This window comes from Kogia breviceps, chromosome 9 (genome assembly GCF_026419965.1).
Source record: "Kogia breviceps isolate mKogBre1 chromosome 9, mKogBre1 haplotype 1, whole genome shotgun sequence".
Taxonomy (NCBI): Eukaryota; Metazoa; Chordata; class Mammalia; order Artiodactyla; family Physeteridae; genus Kogia; species Kogia breviceps.
The window spans coordinates 46,259,896-46,274,231 of NC_081318.1; the positions used below are offsets into that span (position 1 = coordinate 46,259,896).

General features: G+C 48.0%; 1 protein-coding gene across 7 annotated transcripts in view; it reads left to right on the plus strand.

The window, feature by feature from the left end:
• Positions 1-244: 244 nt before the first annotated feature.
• NOD1 (nucleotide binding oligomerization domain containing 1) overlaps positions 245-14,336 on the plus strand; it is an 81,150-nt gene continuing 67,058 nt past the window's right edge. For 2 of the 7 annotated variants that reach the window (XM_067042398.1, XM_067042405.1), the window contains exon 1: positions 248-734. Coding sequence is in view for 2 of the 7 variants with exons in the window: in XM_067042405.1 (XP_066898506.1) it covers position 734 (1 nt within the window). In the remaining 5 variants the exon portion in view is untranslated. Of the gene's footprint in view, positions 735-6,607; positions 6,711-14,336 lie in introns of those variants that run through there. The other 5 variants (XM_067042403.1, XM_067042404.1, XM_067042401.1 and 2 more) reach the window with 5 other exon arrangements.

The following is a 14,336-nucleotide window of genomic DNA, read 5'->3' on the forward strand; positions in this document are numbered from 1 at the left end:
ATAATGTATAGACTATAAAATGTACACTGCTAAGAAGAGATTTGAGGACATGAAGAAAAGCTTACATTTTAAAAAGTATAAATCGAAGTATATGCTCTATTGTAAAAGGTTTGATGATTTTGAGCTAGTTTTCACCAGGGAGCACGTGTCACGTTTTAACGCGAGTTTCACCCGAGAGCACGTGTAACGTTTTAACAGGCGTTTCACCATCTTGCTCAGGTGCTGCTGCCTCCGGTTGGCTCTTTTAGGGGGACGGGCCTAGGCTCGCGGAGGCAGAGATCGAGTTGGCGTCTGCTTCGCAATGTGTCACCCCTGCGCGAGCTCTCAGGCCTGCCCGCTCGGCCTAAGCGGTGGCCTGGCGGCTCTGCTGGGGCAGGGACCGCCCCTCCCGGCTGCCCCGGGCCACTTTCTGCACGCCGCCTCTCCCGGCTTCCCGCGCCCGGTCCGGGTGAGCGGCCGCCCCGCCGACCTCGACTCGCTCGCCCGGGCCCGGCCTCGGCTTCTCCGCGCAGGCCGCGGAGGCTCGGGGCGCGGCCACAGGGGCGCGGCCTTCGCTGCGGTCGGGCCAGTTCCCGTTCCCGGCCGGTGCGGCGGCTGCTCCCTCCCTGGCCGTGGTGAAGCTGTGGTCGCCGCGCGCTCCCGGCCCGGCATCCGCCAGTCTCAGTGTTCCCGCTCGCGCCCTCCCGGCGCATCAGGCTCTCGCTCCCTGCGAGGTCTCCACACCTGGTGACCAAGTAAGTCCTAGCGACGGGGGTGGGTGGCGCGGGGCACAAGTTTTCTGGGGTCCTGGGCGCTGCGAGGGAGGAGGAGCAGGGAGGCGTCATCCTGCGAGCGGACGGGATTCAAAGCTGCTCTAGAAGAGCCCCGGGTGGAGCAAGGCGGAGGAACCCGGGAGTTTGTGGCATGCCACGAAAGTTCAGGGGGATGAACTTCAGGGGATGAAGTTCAGGGGAATCGTTTATCCCATGGTGGTCCAGGCAGAGCTTCTCAATCCTGCCTGTACCTTAGAATCACCTGGGGCGTTTGTAAAATTCAGATGCCCAGGCTGGATCTATCAGAATCCCTGGGGGTGGGACCCAGGCCTCTGTATCCCCAGCTGATTCCACTGTGCGTTCAGCATTGAGCAACAATGACCAAAGTATGGCTGCCAAGAGAAGGTGGAAAGGCCGGCAGGGGCCTTGATGGAGTACAGCCTGCAGATGGATCCGGCTGCTCCCAATGTCTTGCGTGACCCTGGGGAGGGGGCAGTGGACCTCCCTCCAGCTTCCTGAAACGCAAAGAAGGGAAATGAGACAAGGCTTGGCACGGTGGCCTGAACAGTGTGTTCAGAACAGATATGCAGCCTCAGATATGCACAGAGTCTTTTGGCATATTGTGAAAAACAGGATTGCCAGATCACGATGCCCCCTTAGTTCTGCTTTCTGGGAAATGCCTCCATTGTTGGCATTTAAAAATAAGTTGCGGGAAGCCAGTAAACCCATGGCCTTGACAACTACTGGGTTTTCTGCTTTAAGGATGAAGCCAGCTGTGTTTGTCCCAGGGTCGGGTTTGTCCCTCCTAAAAGCCCCCTATCTGAGATTTCCCACATTCAGGGAATAGTAACTCTACCTTGGATATTAGGAGTGCACAGGATTTATCCTGTTCTCACCCTGGGGACAGATAGCTCTAATCTCAGCAAGTGGGGCCACTGGACGAGACATAGACTTTTACTGCAGATAAGAAAGGTGGATTTAAAACAAACGACAGGGCTTCCCTGGTGGCGCAGTGGTTGAGAATCCGCCTGCCGATGCAGGAGACACGGGTTCGTGCCCCGGTGCGGGAAGATCCCACATGCCGCGGAGCAACTAAGCCCGTGAGCCATGGCCGCTAGGCCTGTGCGTCCGGAGCCTGTGCTCCGCAACGGGAGAGCCCACAACAGTGAGAGGCCCGCATACCGCAAAAAAATAAATAAATAAATAAAACAAAAATAAAACAAACGACAGCCTAGGAGAAGAGGGGGCTTCCAAAGGGTCTAAAAAGAGTAGATTGTGTTTTTGTGTAATGAAGAAATTTAAGTTCAAGCTTTGCAGCCCATCAAACCTGGGCCCCAATTCAGATTCTGTCACTTCTGTGATGCGTGACCATGGGCATGTTATATGTGATCTCTCTGAACCCCTGTTTTCTTTCTCGTAAAATGGGGATAAAAATAGTAGCTCTGGGGCTTCCCTGGTGGCGCAGTGGTTGAGAGTCCGCCTGCTGATGCAGGGTACATGGGTTCGTGCCCCGGTCTGGGAAGATCCCACATGTCGCAGAGCGGCTGGGCCAGTGAGCCATGGCCGCTGAGCCTGCGCGTCCGGAGCCTGTGCTCCGCAACGGGAGAGGCCACAGCAGTGAGAGGCCCGCGTAGCGCAAAAAATAAATAAATAAAAAATAGTAGCTCTGTCCTGAGGTTAAATGAGGTAGGGTGTATCAAACGCCTGGCACGGCGGGTGGCACATGGTAGCTGCTCCATCAGTGGCAGTTATTAGCCACTGCAGTGGTGATTTGTGTTCAACAATTGTTTATTTAGTACAGCCACGGTGAGGGAGAGTGGCCAGTATTTGCTCCATTCCCCTGTTCTTCTCCTGCCCTGATCAGGGGAGGGCTTTGTAGCTCCTTCCCCCTTGGGCACTGTGTACTTTGCAGCCTGGAATTTCAGGCCACCACCCTCTCCCCCAACAGGGCTTATTAATGGCTCTGGAATACAGTTTTACTCCATGCGATAGGAATGAATTTCTTGGCAAAAGAAAGTGGTCCTTAATCTTGAGACTTCCTCCACCCCACTGCCCCATATATCAAAAAATGGGCTCCCCCAAAGGTGGACTGTTTACAGGGTCTCAGAATTGACATGGGCACACACAGATGACTTTCCTTTTGGCAGCATCCTCAGGCCGTGCCCCGGTTGTACCTGTTTTGCTACTGACTCTTGGCCTAGAGACAGTGAATCCTTCCTAGATGATCAAGAAATCAGGAATTTGGAGAAGGGAGGAGCCACATCCTACAATTGTCAGGGGGTATCCCAGCTGCACCTTTCACATTGGTCCCACTCTGTGTGTCATTTGATCACTTTGATAGTAACAGCAGCACTGTTTATTTTATTTTATTTTATTTTTATTTTATTTTTTTTTATTTTTGCAGTATGCGGGCCTCTCACTGTTGTGGCCTCTCCCGTTGCGGAGCACAGGCTCCGGACGCGCAGGCCTAGCGGCCATGGCTCATGGGCTTAGTTGCTCCACGGCATGTGGGATCTTCCCGGACCAGGGCACGAACCCGTGTCTCCTGCATCGGCAGGCGGATTCTCAACCACTGTGCCACCAGGGAAGCCCTATTTTAGATTAGACGTTAGAAATACTATAGGGCTTCCCTGGTGGCGCAGTGGTTGAGAGTCTGCCTGCCGATGCAGGGGACGCGGGTTCATGCCCTGGTCCGGGAAGATCCCACGTGCCGCGGAGCGGCTGGGCCCGTGAGCCACGGCCGCTGAGCCTGCGTGTCCGGAGCCTGTGCTCCGCAGCGGAAGAGGCCACAACAGTGAGAGGCCCGCATACCGCAAAAACAAAAAAACAAACAAACAAACAAAAAACTATAAACAGTGATGTAATGTAGGTCTAGAGATCAAGTGTTTTTTTTTTTTTTTTTACAGTGCTATCACTAACTTGCCTAATGAGAATATCAAATTCTTGTCTCTTTTTTACCCAAAGAAAAGAGTTCAATGTTTATTCGATATTTAAGACATAAACCTAGGATTTGAGGTTTATATTACCAGTTCCTTCTACAATTCTTCATTTTTGGGGGTTTGAGGCAAGGTGAAATTTAAAAAGGTAAAGTTTATGCTTGTGCTGAATTTTTGTCATGCAGAAGCTGTAGGTATTTTGCAGGTTTCTGGAAGTCCTGTTTCCTTTTATCTTCTGGGCAAAGTCAGTTGAGTTTCATACAAAGGGCTTCCTTTCATCCATCTATAGGGTCCAGAGTTGTTTTGAGGGAAACTCTTTGGTGCATCAAACGCTCAGTGACAGCAAGTGTTTTTTCCAAACTTGACTCTTGTAGTAAGAGGAGACTAATCATTGCCATATCAATTAATTGATGGTTTTTACTCAGTGCTAGGAAGTTTGTCAAAGCAAGACATTCTGGCTTGAATTCTTCTTTTTGTATTTTATCGAGAAACTGCCACAGACCAAACTGGGCAGAGATTTTGTTGCCGAGTTGGCCAAGGCAAGCTCACCACCATCCCCCCTCCCCTTCACCATCCTCCCACCCTCTGGAGCTGAGCCAGTGAGGCCCGGGATGCTGTTACTCTGAGGGGATCTTACCTTGACCCTCAGAAGGGGCACAGTGCCCTAACAAGGGGTCTGCCTCTATAGAACTGTAACCGAAAGTGGGGTCCAACCGCTTGCCATTCAAAAGCCATTAAAGAGGTCAGGTTGGTGGAAAGGAAAGTTTGCTTTATTTTGGGTGCCGGCTACCGGGGGAGAGGGTGGACGCCTGTCCAAAGGCCGACTCCACCCACTGACAGTCAGTGGGCAAGAGCTTTTATAGATGGAGGTAGGGGGCTACATGCAGAAACTGCGCAGTCAGCTCTGACAGGCATCTTGAAATTGGTCACGTGGTGGTCTGACCGGTGTCATCTTGGTTGTTTTAGGTACAGTTAGTCTTCAGTTGCAGGGTCGGTTTGTTCTCATTTCTTTGAGGCCAATTCACAGACTTGTGGCAGCTTATGTCGTGGCTACAGTAAGATCACCATGTAGTTAACTTCTTTCACCAGGTGGGCATTTCAGTATCTACAAGACAGCTCACAGGAGATGGCTCAGAATATTATCTACAGCCCTTGAGGAGGAACTAAAGATCCTTAATCATGCTTAATGACTAAACTACTATTATTTAGTCTTGTTGGACTGTTTTCCTTTGTTTCTGCATTTTTTTCACTTCTTTGATTAAACCAATTCTTTAGCTGAAGTTTTTCCACAGACAAAAGTCAGGCAGAGGACGTGGTAGGGTCCTGCTCCGATTCAGAACCAGCAAGGCAATTTTGTGTTATATTATACTTCATTAAAATCATTTAGAGTACTCTCTAGTAAACTGTCACTTTGGTATTTTTTGGCTGAGTAGTCATTTTCCTTTAAAGAAAACTATAGTTTTCTATGGAACTAATGAATAGGTCAGCATGAGGGTCCAGGTAATTTGCAAAGCACCAGATCAGCACCAGCTTTTGGTAGGTTAATATTTTAATTAATTAATTAATTTATTTATTTTTACTTTTGGCTGTGTTGGGTCTTCGTTGCTGCACGTGGGCTTTCTCTAGTTGCGGCAAGCGGGGGCTACTCTTCGTTGTGGTGTGTGGGCTTCTCATTGCAGTGGCTTCTCCTATTGCAGAGCATGGGCTTAGGAACATGGGCTTCAGTAGTTGTGGCCCTCAGGTTCAGTAGTTGTGGCTCGCGGGCTCTAGAGCGCAAGTTCAGGCTCAGTAGTTGTGGCACACGGGCTTAGCTGCTCCACGGAATGTGGGATCTTCCCGCTCCAGGGCTTGAACCTGTGTCCCCTGTTTTGGCAGACAAATTCTTAACCACTGCACCACCAGGGAAGCCCCTCATGTTTTATTAAAATATCAACCTGGGCCTCCCTTCTAGAAGGAACTTGGTGGAAAGCTAGGCTTTTCTTTGGGAATATCCTAACTCCTTGTGATTCAGGACAGCAGGCCCCTTCATGGAGAGGGCCATTCCTGGACTCCACTTAACAAGGCCAGTGTTTTACATTTAATATGAATTCAGGCATGTTGATGATTTCAAGTGGAGTTACTAGATCTATAACAAATATTAGGCAGGACTTAAATGGAAGAGACCATGGGCTTTGGTGTCAGCTCTGGGATCAAGCCCCTGCTTTGTTCCTTAACTAACTGTGTGACCTCAGCCAAGATAGTTAACCTCTCCAACCCTGTGTCCTCCTCTGTATGAAATAGTTATAGTAATTCTTGCTTTACAGAGTGGTTTTGAGTATTTGATGAGATTGTTGCTGTGAAGTGCTCAGCATACCACCTGGCTTTCAGGAAATGGTAATTATGATGATTGGGTTCAAGTGCTGGTCTTGCCATCTCCTAGTTGTGTGGCTTTGAATAAGCTACTTAACCCTCATGAGCCTCTGTTTTTCTATCTGTAAAAAGGGTATAACTATCGATGCAAAAGGTTTGGCTTGAGGCTTCTTCTTTTTTTTTTTTTTTGCAGTACGCGGGCCTCCCACTTTTGTGGCCTCTCCCGTTGCGGAGCACAGGCTCCGGACGCGCAGGCTCAGCGGCCATGGCTCACGGGCCCAGCCGCTCCGCGGCACGTGGGATCTTCCCGGACCAGGGCACGAACCCGCGTCCCCTGCATCGGCAGGCAGACTCTCAACCACTGCGCCACCAGGGAATCCCTGGCTTGAGGCTTTGATGAAATGAAATAAAGATGCGTCTGATAGCAAACACTTACATAGATTTACAATGTACAACACTGGTCAAAGGGCTTTTGGTTTTTGTTTTGTTTTGGCTTTTTAGCTCACTTAGTCTTCCCAACAACCCTATACTGTAGTTATTGTTTCTCCTATTTTACAGATGAGACAGTTGAGCGTCAATGAGATTATGTAACCAGCCCAAAGTTAACAGATTGTTAGTGCTGTACCCAGGATTTGAAGCAGAAATCCAGGTTCTAACCCCTGAACGGGACTCAGTGAGTGTCCGTCCCTCTCTGCCCACCTCCCCACCCCTATGCTTTCCTCCTGGAATTGACCCATAGATGTGCTTGTGCTCTTTGTAGAGCTGTCCTTCTGGATACAAGGCCCTTCCAAAGAACTGCCTGCCTCTGCCTGCTTATGGAATGACCATGGGAACACCCGCACACTGATTTATAACCTTTAAACCTCAACCATTGCTTACACTGGATGACCTAATATCCACTCGGGGGGGTGGTGGTGATACTGGTATTGACCGACATTATTAGAGTGGATTATGATGTTTATTTTTGGGTAAATGTCATCTCAGTGCACTGAGATTGTTAGCTTGGGTGTAATGAAACACAGGCAGACATTCTGTGTTTCTAAACATATTCTAAAGCATTCACCCAGACAGGTGTGCTGGATGTTTGAGAAAACAGAAACCAGGCCTGGAATTTCCCAGGATGGGACTCAGGTTGATATGACAGTATTTAAATACACCTCATTGAAAATGCAGTGGTCTGTTCCAAGTACATACTACCTTTTTAAGAAAATCCATACTCCTCTCCCTTCTTTACACCCCAGTAGGTTTTATGTCTTTTGGAGCTCTGGCAATCTTCCAAGAGGCCTGGGCCAGTGGAACTCAGAGCCCAGAAAAGGGAATTCTCCATTAAGTGAATTGTGGATGCTTTAGCATTTCTGATAATGAGCTGGCAATTGTTTTTCTGGCTTTCCCATGGGTATGAAGTGCTTTGCTTGCTCCCCAGCCTGGTGTTGAAAGCTGTTAGAGAGCATTTGTAGTTCCTGGTTCCTCCTGGCTCTTTGGGGCTTCAATTCTTCAACACACTGATTCAACAAATATTATCAGAGACCTTGCTGGTGCCAGGAATCTCCCAAGTTTTGGGGATACAGCAAGGAGTGAATCCAGGGGCTCAGCACCTGGCCAAATGGAATTTGCTGGCTACTGGAAGAGGAAGGGGTGGTGCACAGAAATACATAGTTATAAATGGGTTAAGTGCTGTGAGTGAAAATAACAGTACGTATGTCATGAGACAGATTATCAGAGCTGTACTAGGATTAGGGGAGTCTGGGAGCTGCTTCTCCAAGAATGAGCCTTTTCAACTAGTTCTTGGGGATGAGGAAGGGTTAAAGCATGCCAGATGCAGGGAACAGCATGTTTGAAGGCTCAGAGGTGGAAAGAACAGGGTGTATTGAGGAAGTTACAGTGAGGAAGGCCAAGCAGAGCCTCCTGGGCTGGGAAGGATTTGGAAATTTATTGCAAAGGACAGTGGGAGGCTTTGAGGAGTTCCCACCGCTGCCTTTTCTCAATGTTAGTAATCTACAAGAAAAAGATAATTAACAACCCCTACTTATTAAGCTTTATAAACCTTGACTTAACGTGAGACAATTATGGAGGCAGAAATTATGGTTTTCAATTTCTAATGAAGGAGCTGAAGCTCAGAGCAGAGAAAAGATGGCAGAACCAGGACACGGAGCCTGGTCTGCCTTGCCCACAGCACCAGCTCCGTGGTTTTCGGGAGCGGATGTGTGTAAGTGCGTGCGGGCCAGCAAGGCGCCAGCATCCTTCAGCAGGAGCCTCGGTGGGTGCACACAGGTGGAGTCCAGTCCTTCCTGGCTCCTTGGAAGCAGGAACACAAGGGCCCAAAGAGCAGAGGCAGGCTGGCAGCGTGCGTGTCAGAGTCTGCGGATAAAAATTCTGGGAACCCACTGGCCAAGGGAAGGGGCTTTGGACAGTTTTTCATGCTTGTCTGTTTTTCTCTGGCTTTAGCCCCAAAGCCCTGAAAGAGGTGCTTTCCCCACTTTGTTCATCTACCAGGGAATTTGCATCCACTTTAAAAACCAGGGTGTTTAGAAAAAAAAACTCTTTGTTTGGACTTTCGGATCACAGGAGAAGCCTCTTGCTGTGGAACGTCTGCATTACCCCCTTTCTCCTCACTCCTGTGAAGCTGTCGTGAGGTCACAGAGTGAGAGGCCTGGCAGGTCAGGTGTATCTTGGCTGGCGGGGAGGGCCTGCTCCCTAAGATAGGCCCTCGCTGGGTGGGGCCCCAGGGCATGCCGCCTCTGGGAAGAACTTGGCATCTTCTCAGTCTCTCGATGGTCCTCAGGAGTCCCCTCCTACACATCCTAGGTACCATCTGGCCGAGCTCCAGGTAGGTTTGTGTCCCAGACAATAAAAGTCTCCTGCTAAGCATTTTGGCCAGCGGATCAGCCAAGTGTTTATTTGTTCAAGGCCAGGTCTCAATTCAAGCCTCTGCGGTGACTAAAGTATTTTGTTCTTGTAAATTGCCTTTCATTTGAGAAGCTCCAGACACTTTCTGTGTCCGTCCTCAATGCCACCTCCAGACGTCCTCTGGCTTCCGAACCTGCCCCTTCTGTAGAACTTTCTTCTTCGTAAGCACTTAAACTCTTAAATAGAGTTCCAGATCAGGGTTTCTGATTCAAGGCTCTGTTGTCTTCTGTTGGCTCTTTTTATTAAGGTATTTTTCTTCACTGGGCCCTCAGAGATGAATACCAGGGTGTCTTTGGAACTTTGTTTTTCAAAGCCTGGGTAACACCGGGAAAATGTCAGACAACAATTGTATATCAGCCCCATGAGGCACAATGGAGGACATTGATTATGTACCAAGAGAATGTATAGACTATGCTCTGCAAATTGAGAGCTGGGCTTTGGTTCAACTTTTCAAGGCAGCTGTTAACAGAAAAGTCTTAGAACAATAGAAAATATTGGTGCCTGCAAATCTGAATTTATCTACTAGTGAACTTGGCCAATGACACTCCCTATGTGAGCCCGTGAATTCTGGAAATCCACATATTCGTTCAGTGAGCATTAATGAAGCTCCCGTTATAAGCAGTGTGCTGTGCTAGATTCACTCATTCAACATTTTTTAATCTAGCATCCTCTCTGTGCTGGGGATACGGGGACTAACCAGATGGACACCATCCCTCATAGGCAAATGCTGGGCCTCAGAGATGAACCAGACAGAAGCTGCAGCCTACACCACCCTCTCCTTGGTCATGATAAATGCTTGCAGTACGACCAGTGCGTGCTAAGTGTCACCTAAGTATTAACTCATTGAATCCTCACACCGATCCTAGGAAGTAGGTGCTGTTGTTATCTGCATGTTATAGATAAGAAAGCTGAAGCACAGAAGGGTGGTGTATTTCTCCAAATCACACAGCTGGTGACTGGAACCAGGTAGCCTGGTTTTAGAGTCTTGGCCCTTCACTGCCACTGTCTATTGATGTGGAGAAAGAGTTCAGGAGAAGAGGAAAGTGAACTACCACATCCTGTGAGAGTGGTGGGGTTAAGGTACCGTGGGAATGCCCAGTGGGGAGAGAGGGACTGAGGGGAGGAACATGGTGAGGTGGGGCCCCTGCCCATCTGACAGGAGCCAGTCCCTGCTGGAGGGATGGCTGAGACTCAGCTGCTGCGGGGGCTACCCTAACCAGAAGTAAATAAAAGAGCATTTGCCTCAGTGCCAAGAGACCTGGGACCCAGCTCTAGTTGATCCAGACAAGTCTTGGCCTTGCCTAGGGCCTCAGTTTCCTCATCTCTAAAATGGGGGTGTTGGACCGTGCTCTGTTCCACTTCAGAAGTCCGCGGTTCCAGCCAAGAAGGGAGGGGCTGGCTCTGCGCACTCTCTGAACGGGGTTTCTTGACCAGAGGAGACACTGGGCTCCGAGGATGTGGAGTCAGACATTTTGAGTTCCCAGAAGGCCTGAAAGCATATCTGCGTTCCGTCAGCCTCCATCCCTGAGTGCTCACATCCTGTCTGCATTCCTGCGCTTGTAGTAGGCGAGGTGGCAGAGTCTGTATCTGGAGTTCAAACTATGTGGTGCTTTCGCAAGAGAAAAAAAGGAGACGGAGAGAGGGAGAGAGAGGAGATATTGAGAGGACAGACTGCCTTTTCGATCTGCTTTGAAATTCTGAGGGATTATGTGCTTTCAGATACTTGAAGTAAATGAATGTTAATGGAACTTAAAAGCTTCAAATGACTGTGGCCTCATCCGCCTGCTAAATTTTTTCCGGAGGGGGCTGTTAGTAGTTTTCTGGTATGGCAGAGGCATACAGGACTGGGCTTGTTTTCCAGGTTAAGAAATTGAAACCAAAACAAGAAAAATGAATAACCACCCCCTCCCAAACCCCAAAACCTGAGAGAGACAGGGTTCCATGAAGACCCATTAAAGAATGGCAAATTGAGTTTGTCTAGTTTCTGAAGCCTGGAAGCAAAATTGAGCTGATGTTTTGTGGCTTACGCAGCAGGGAGAGTAGGACCCTGTTTGAGGTGACCCATTGTGTGTGATCTCTGTGCAGTTCTATCAATATTGTATAAAACGTGCGTGGTCTTAGCTTCCTGTTCAATTGCTGATGGGAGGTGTTGGTCCACCCCCCTCACTGTTGGGCAACTTGAAGCAGGGTGGAGGCTTCCTGTCCACGTGATCAATGTCAGCAAACACAGTATAATTGTCTTCCTCACTGTAAGACTGGGCTGAGGAGGCCGTGAGTCCTCTTCACCAAAATGAACCTTATTCCAGAGAGAAGTCATTTCCTCGAGGAGCAGCCAGATGTGTTCGACGACGTATGTGTTCAGGTTGCGCAGGGGTTTATGATCAGGTTGGCAGAGCCTATTTTTGTTGGCATTTTGCAACCTGAGGAATGTCATCCCTGAGGTAGGCAGGTACCTATTTGAGGTAGGCAGGGAGGGATGGCTTTATTTTACATTACCTTAAATCTAAATTCAGTAAGTAAATAGCAATGATCAATTCCTATTGTCCAGGACTGAGGTAGACAGAATGTTTTAGAAGTCCATATCGTGCGTGGCAGATGTGGCTCTGCCAGAGATGGTATTTGCTGGATAGACTTTAGCCATAGGATGTGGTTTTAGCAGAAGGGAAGGGAGAATCTAAAATGGTTTCCTTGGTAACAGTACCCACTTAGGTGGGGAGGAGATAGTGGGTGGAAAGTGTGAGGTACCTTTGGCATCATGCATCAGAGTGAAAACATCACTCGAGGTCAGAACGTTACACAGAAGGCAGTTGAGCCCATATTATTTGAAAGTGTTCAGAAGCTTGCGTTACATGAAAGGAAATACAAGACAAAGGAAATGAAGAGACCTTTGGGAATTATGGAGCATTTTTTCAGTGTGGTATTGCCAAAGCTCCTAAGGTTTTAAAAAAAAGTCTACTTGGGGCTTCCCTGGTGGCGCAGTGGTTGAGAGTCCGCCTGCCGATGCAGGGGACACGGGTTCGTGCCCCGGTCCGGGAGGATCCCGCGTGCCGCGGAGCGGCTGGGCCCATGAGCCATGGCCGCTGAGCCTGCGCGTCCGGAACCTGTGCTCCGCAACGGGAGAGGCCACAACAGTGAGAGGCCTGCGTACAGAAAAAAAAAAAAAAAAAAGTCTACTTGAAAGTCAGTTCTATTGACTCTTTTGCTCCATTCCGTTTTTGTAGGGCTTGATTTTTCACCTTATATCCCTTATTTCAAACCAGGTTTAGTGGCAATACCATGAGTTGACAGACTCCTACTAAACTGAAGACAAAATAAAACTGTTCCCACCCACACACCCATCAGCTTGACTATGATATTTCACCAAATCAGGAGGAGTGTTCCATTTATTGACAGGCGCACAGAAAGAGTCATACCATTTCATCAGAGTTTGTTTGATTTTAATGGATTGTCGTTTAGTTTAATGGGGACTGAGCGTTTTTTCCTAGGAGGGTGAGCTGAAACTCAAAGTTCCCTGACTGAGAATGTTGCATTGAGCTGCCTCAAGGTTTCCTAAGATGCCCTGATGAATAAAAAGGCTTATTTAAAGTTTAAGTAACTTTGAGTATATGTTCTTCTTATAAAAAATTAAAACAGTATGAATAAAAGTACTATACCAGTCCTGGTGCCCTTCCTTCCCTGTCTGGAAGTAATCTCTCTTCTCATAAAGTATGTCTTCTTCCGGATATTTTTCTTTGCATCTACGTTCATAGATGTATACTTGTAGAAAATGTATACTGTTTTGCGCGTCTGTAGGGCAGACAATATGGGCAAATTATATGTGGTGTTACACTGTTTCCAAAACTTGCATTTTTCAAATGACGATATGTCTTGAAGATCTTTCTGTCGGTACATGGAGCTCCACCACATTCTTTTTCATCACTGATCATGTCTCTTTAGCTTGTATGGTTCCTACTGGGTGATTCTGATAGAAGTGGTGGTGGTGGTGGGCTGGGCTGAGGTTCTGATGTGGGACAAGAAGCTGGGTGCAGTAATGTGGTGGGGACCTAGGACCACAACGAGCAGACTTGGCCACCTCAGTACAAATGATGAGAATGTGTGGCTTACCCTTGTGCCTTTTTTTTCCCCCTTTAAATAAATTAGCATTTTCTTGTATAGATTACTTCTAAGTCTGAGGTAGGTAGGAAATGAGGCTTCATTTTAATTTAACTCTTAATTCTAAAGTCGGTTTTACAGTATCTGGAAAAAAAGATTGTAGTGGCTGTATCTTTACAGTGAGTAGTCCTTTCATGTCATGAGTCTCTGTCCTGTAGAAACTGCTGTCGTGTGAAGGCAGTGAGAGGCTGTGGCAAGCATTCCAGCCCTCCTGCTCTGCCTTCCACTGGCTGTCTGGCCTTTGACAGCTCATTTCACCCCTCTGGGTCTCAGTTTCTTAATGTGCTAAATGTTTTTCTTGTCCAGTGTTATAGTATCCGTCAGGCTAGGCTAGGTTGTGCTGCAGTAACAGATAATTCCAAAATCTCAGCAGCTCAAACAACAAAGGTTTGTTTCTTGTTCACACTCTGTGCCCATCACAAGTTAGCGAGGTGGATGGAGCGGCTACCAGCTAGAATGTTGCTGGTCCTAGTGCCAGAGGAAAAGGAGAGTCGCATGCTGACGAGTGATGCACCAATGCTGAGTAACTCGCTCTACTGATGCTCACATGTCATGAGTCAAAGCAGGTAACTTCAGTAACATGTAATCCTACCTGGTACCTGGGAGGAGAATCCAAACTATGTGATGAGCAGCATGCTTTTCTCACGATGTTGTTTGTCAAGAAAGGGTTGGGAAAGTCTGTGAAAACTGTCCTGTGGTCAGTAAAGTCATATCCCAGAAGCTAATCCTTTCTGTATATGTAAGATCATCAACCTTTTCCTGGGGCCTCCAAGGTTCCAGAGAACAGCATGCTGTATGGGGATCACATTTTCAGAAATGACCAGAGCTGGGGGAGGGAGCAGTCAGGAAGGGATCAGAGGCTGATGGCCCTGAGCCAGATTCCATAGCACCTGGACACCAGCAAGGCTGGCCTTGATTTTGCTTATGTTTGTATTTGTTTCCAGCCTGTACGAAGAAAAAGTCGGCAGCAGAAATGCTTGTAGAATGTCCTGAGTACATGGAGCTCATTGTTTAAAGAACTCTGGGCTGTCACCCTACGTTAGCATTTTCCACACTGTTAAAGAATGTTTTAAGGACCAAGGCTGAGATCTGTTAGGAATCTTATCGCTGGTATTGCAATGCCGATTTGCAGAAAGCTGTGTCGTTTATTTTGAAATATATATATATGTGTGTGTGTGTATATATATAAAAGAGTGAATGATGACTCCCAACAATTGGGTGTGTAAGAAAAGAATGCAAT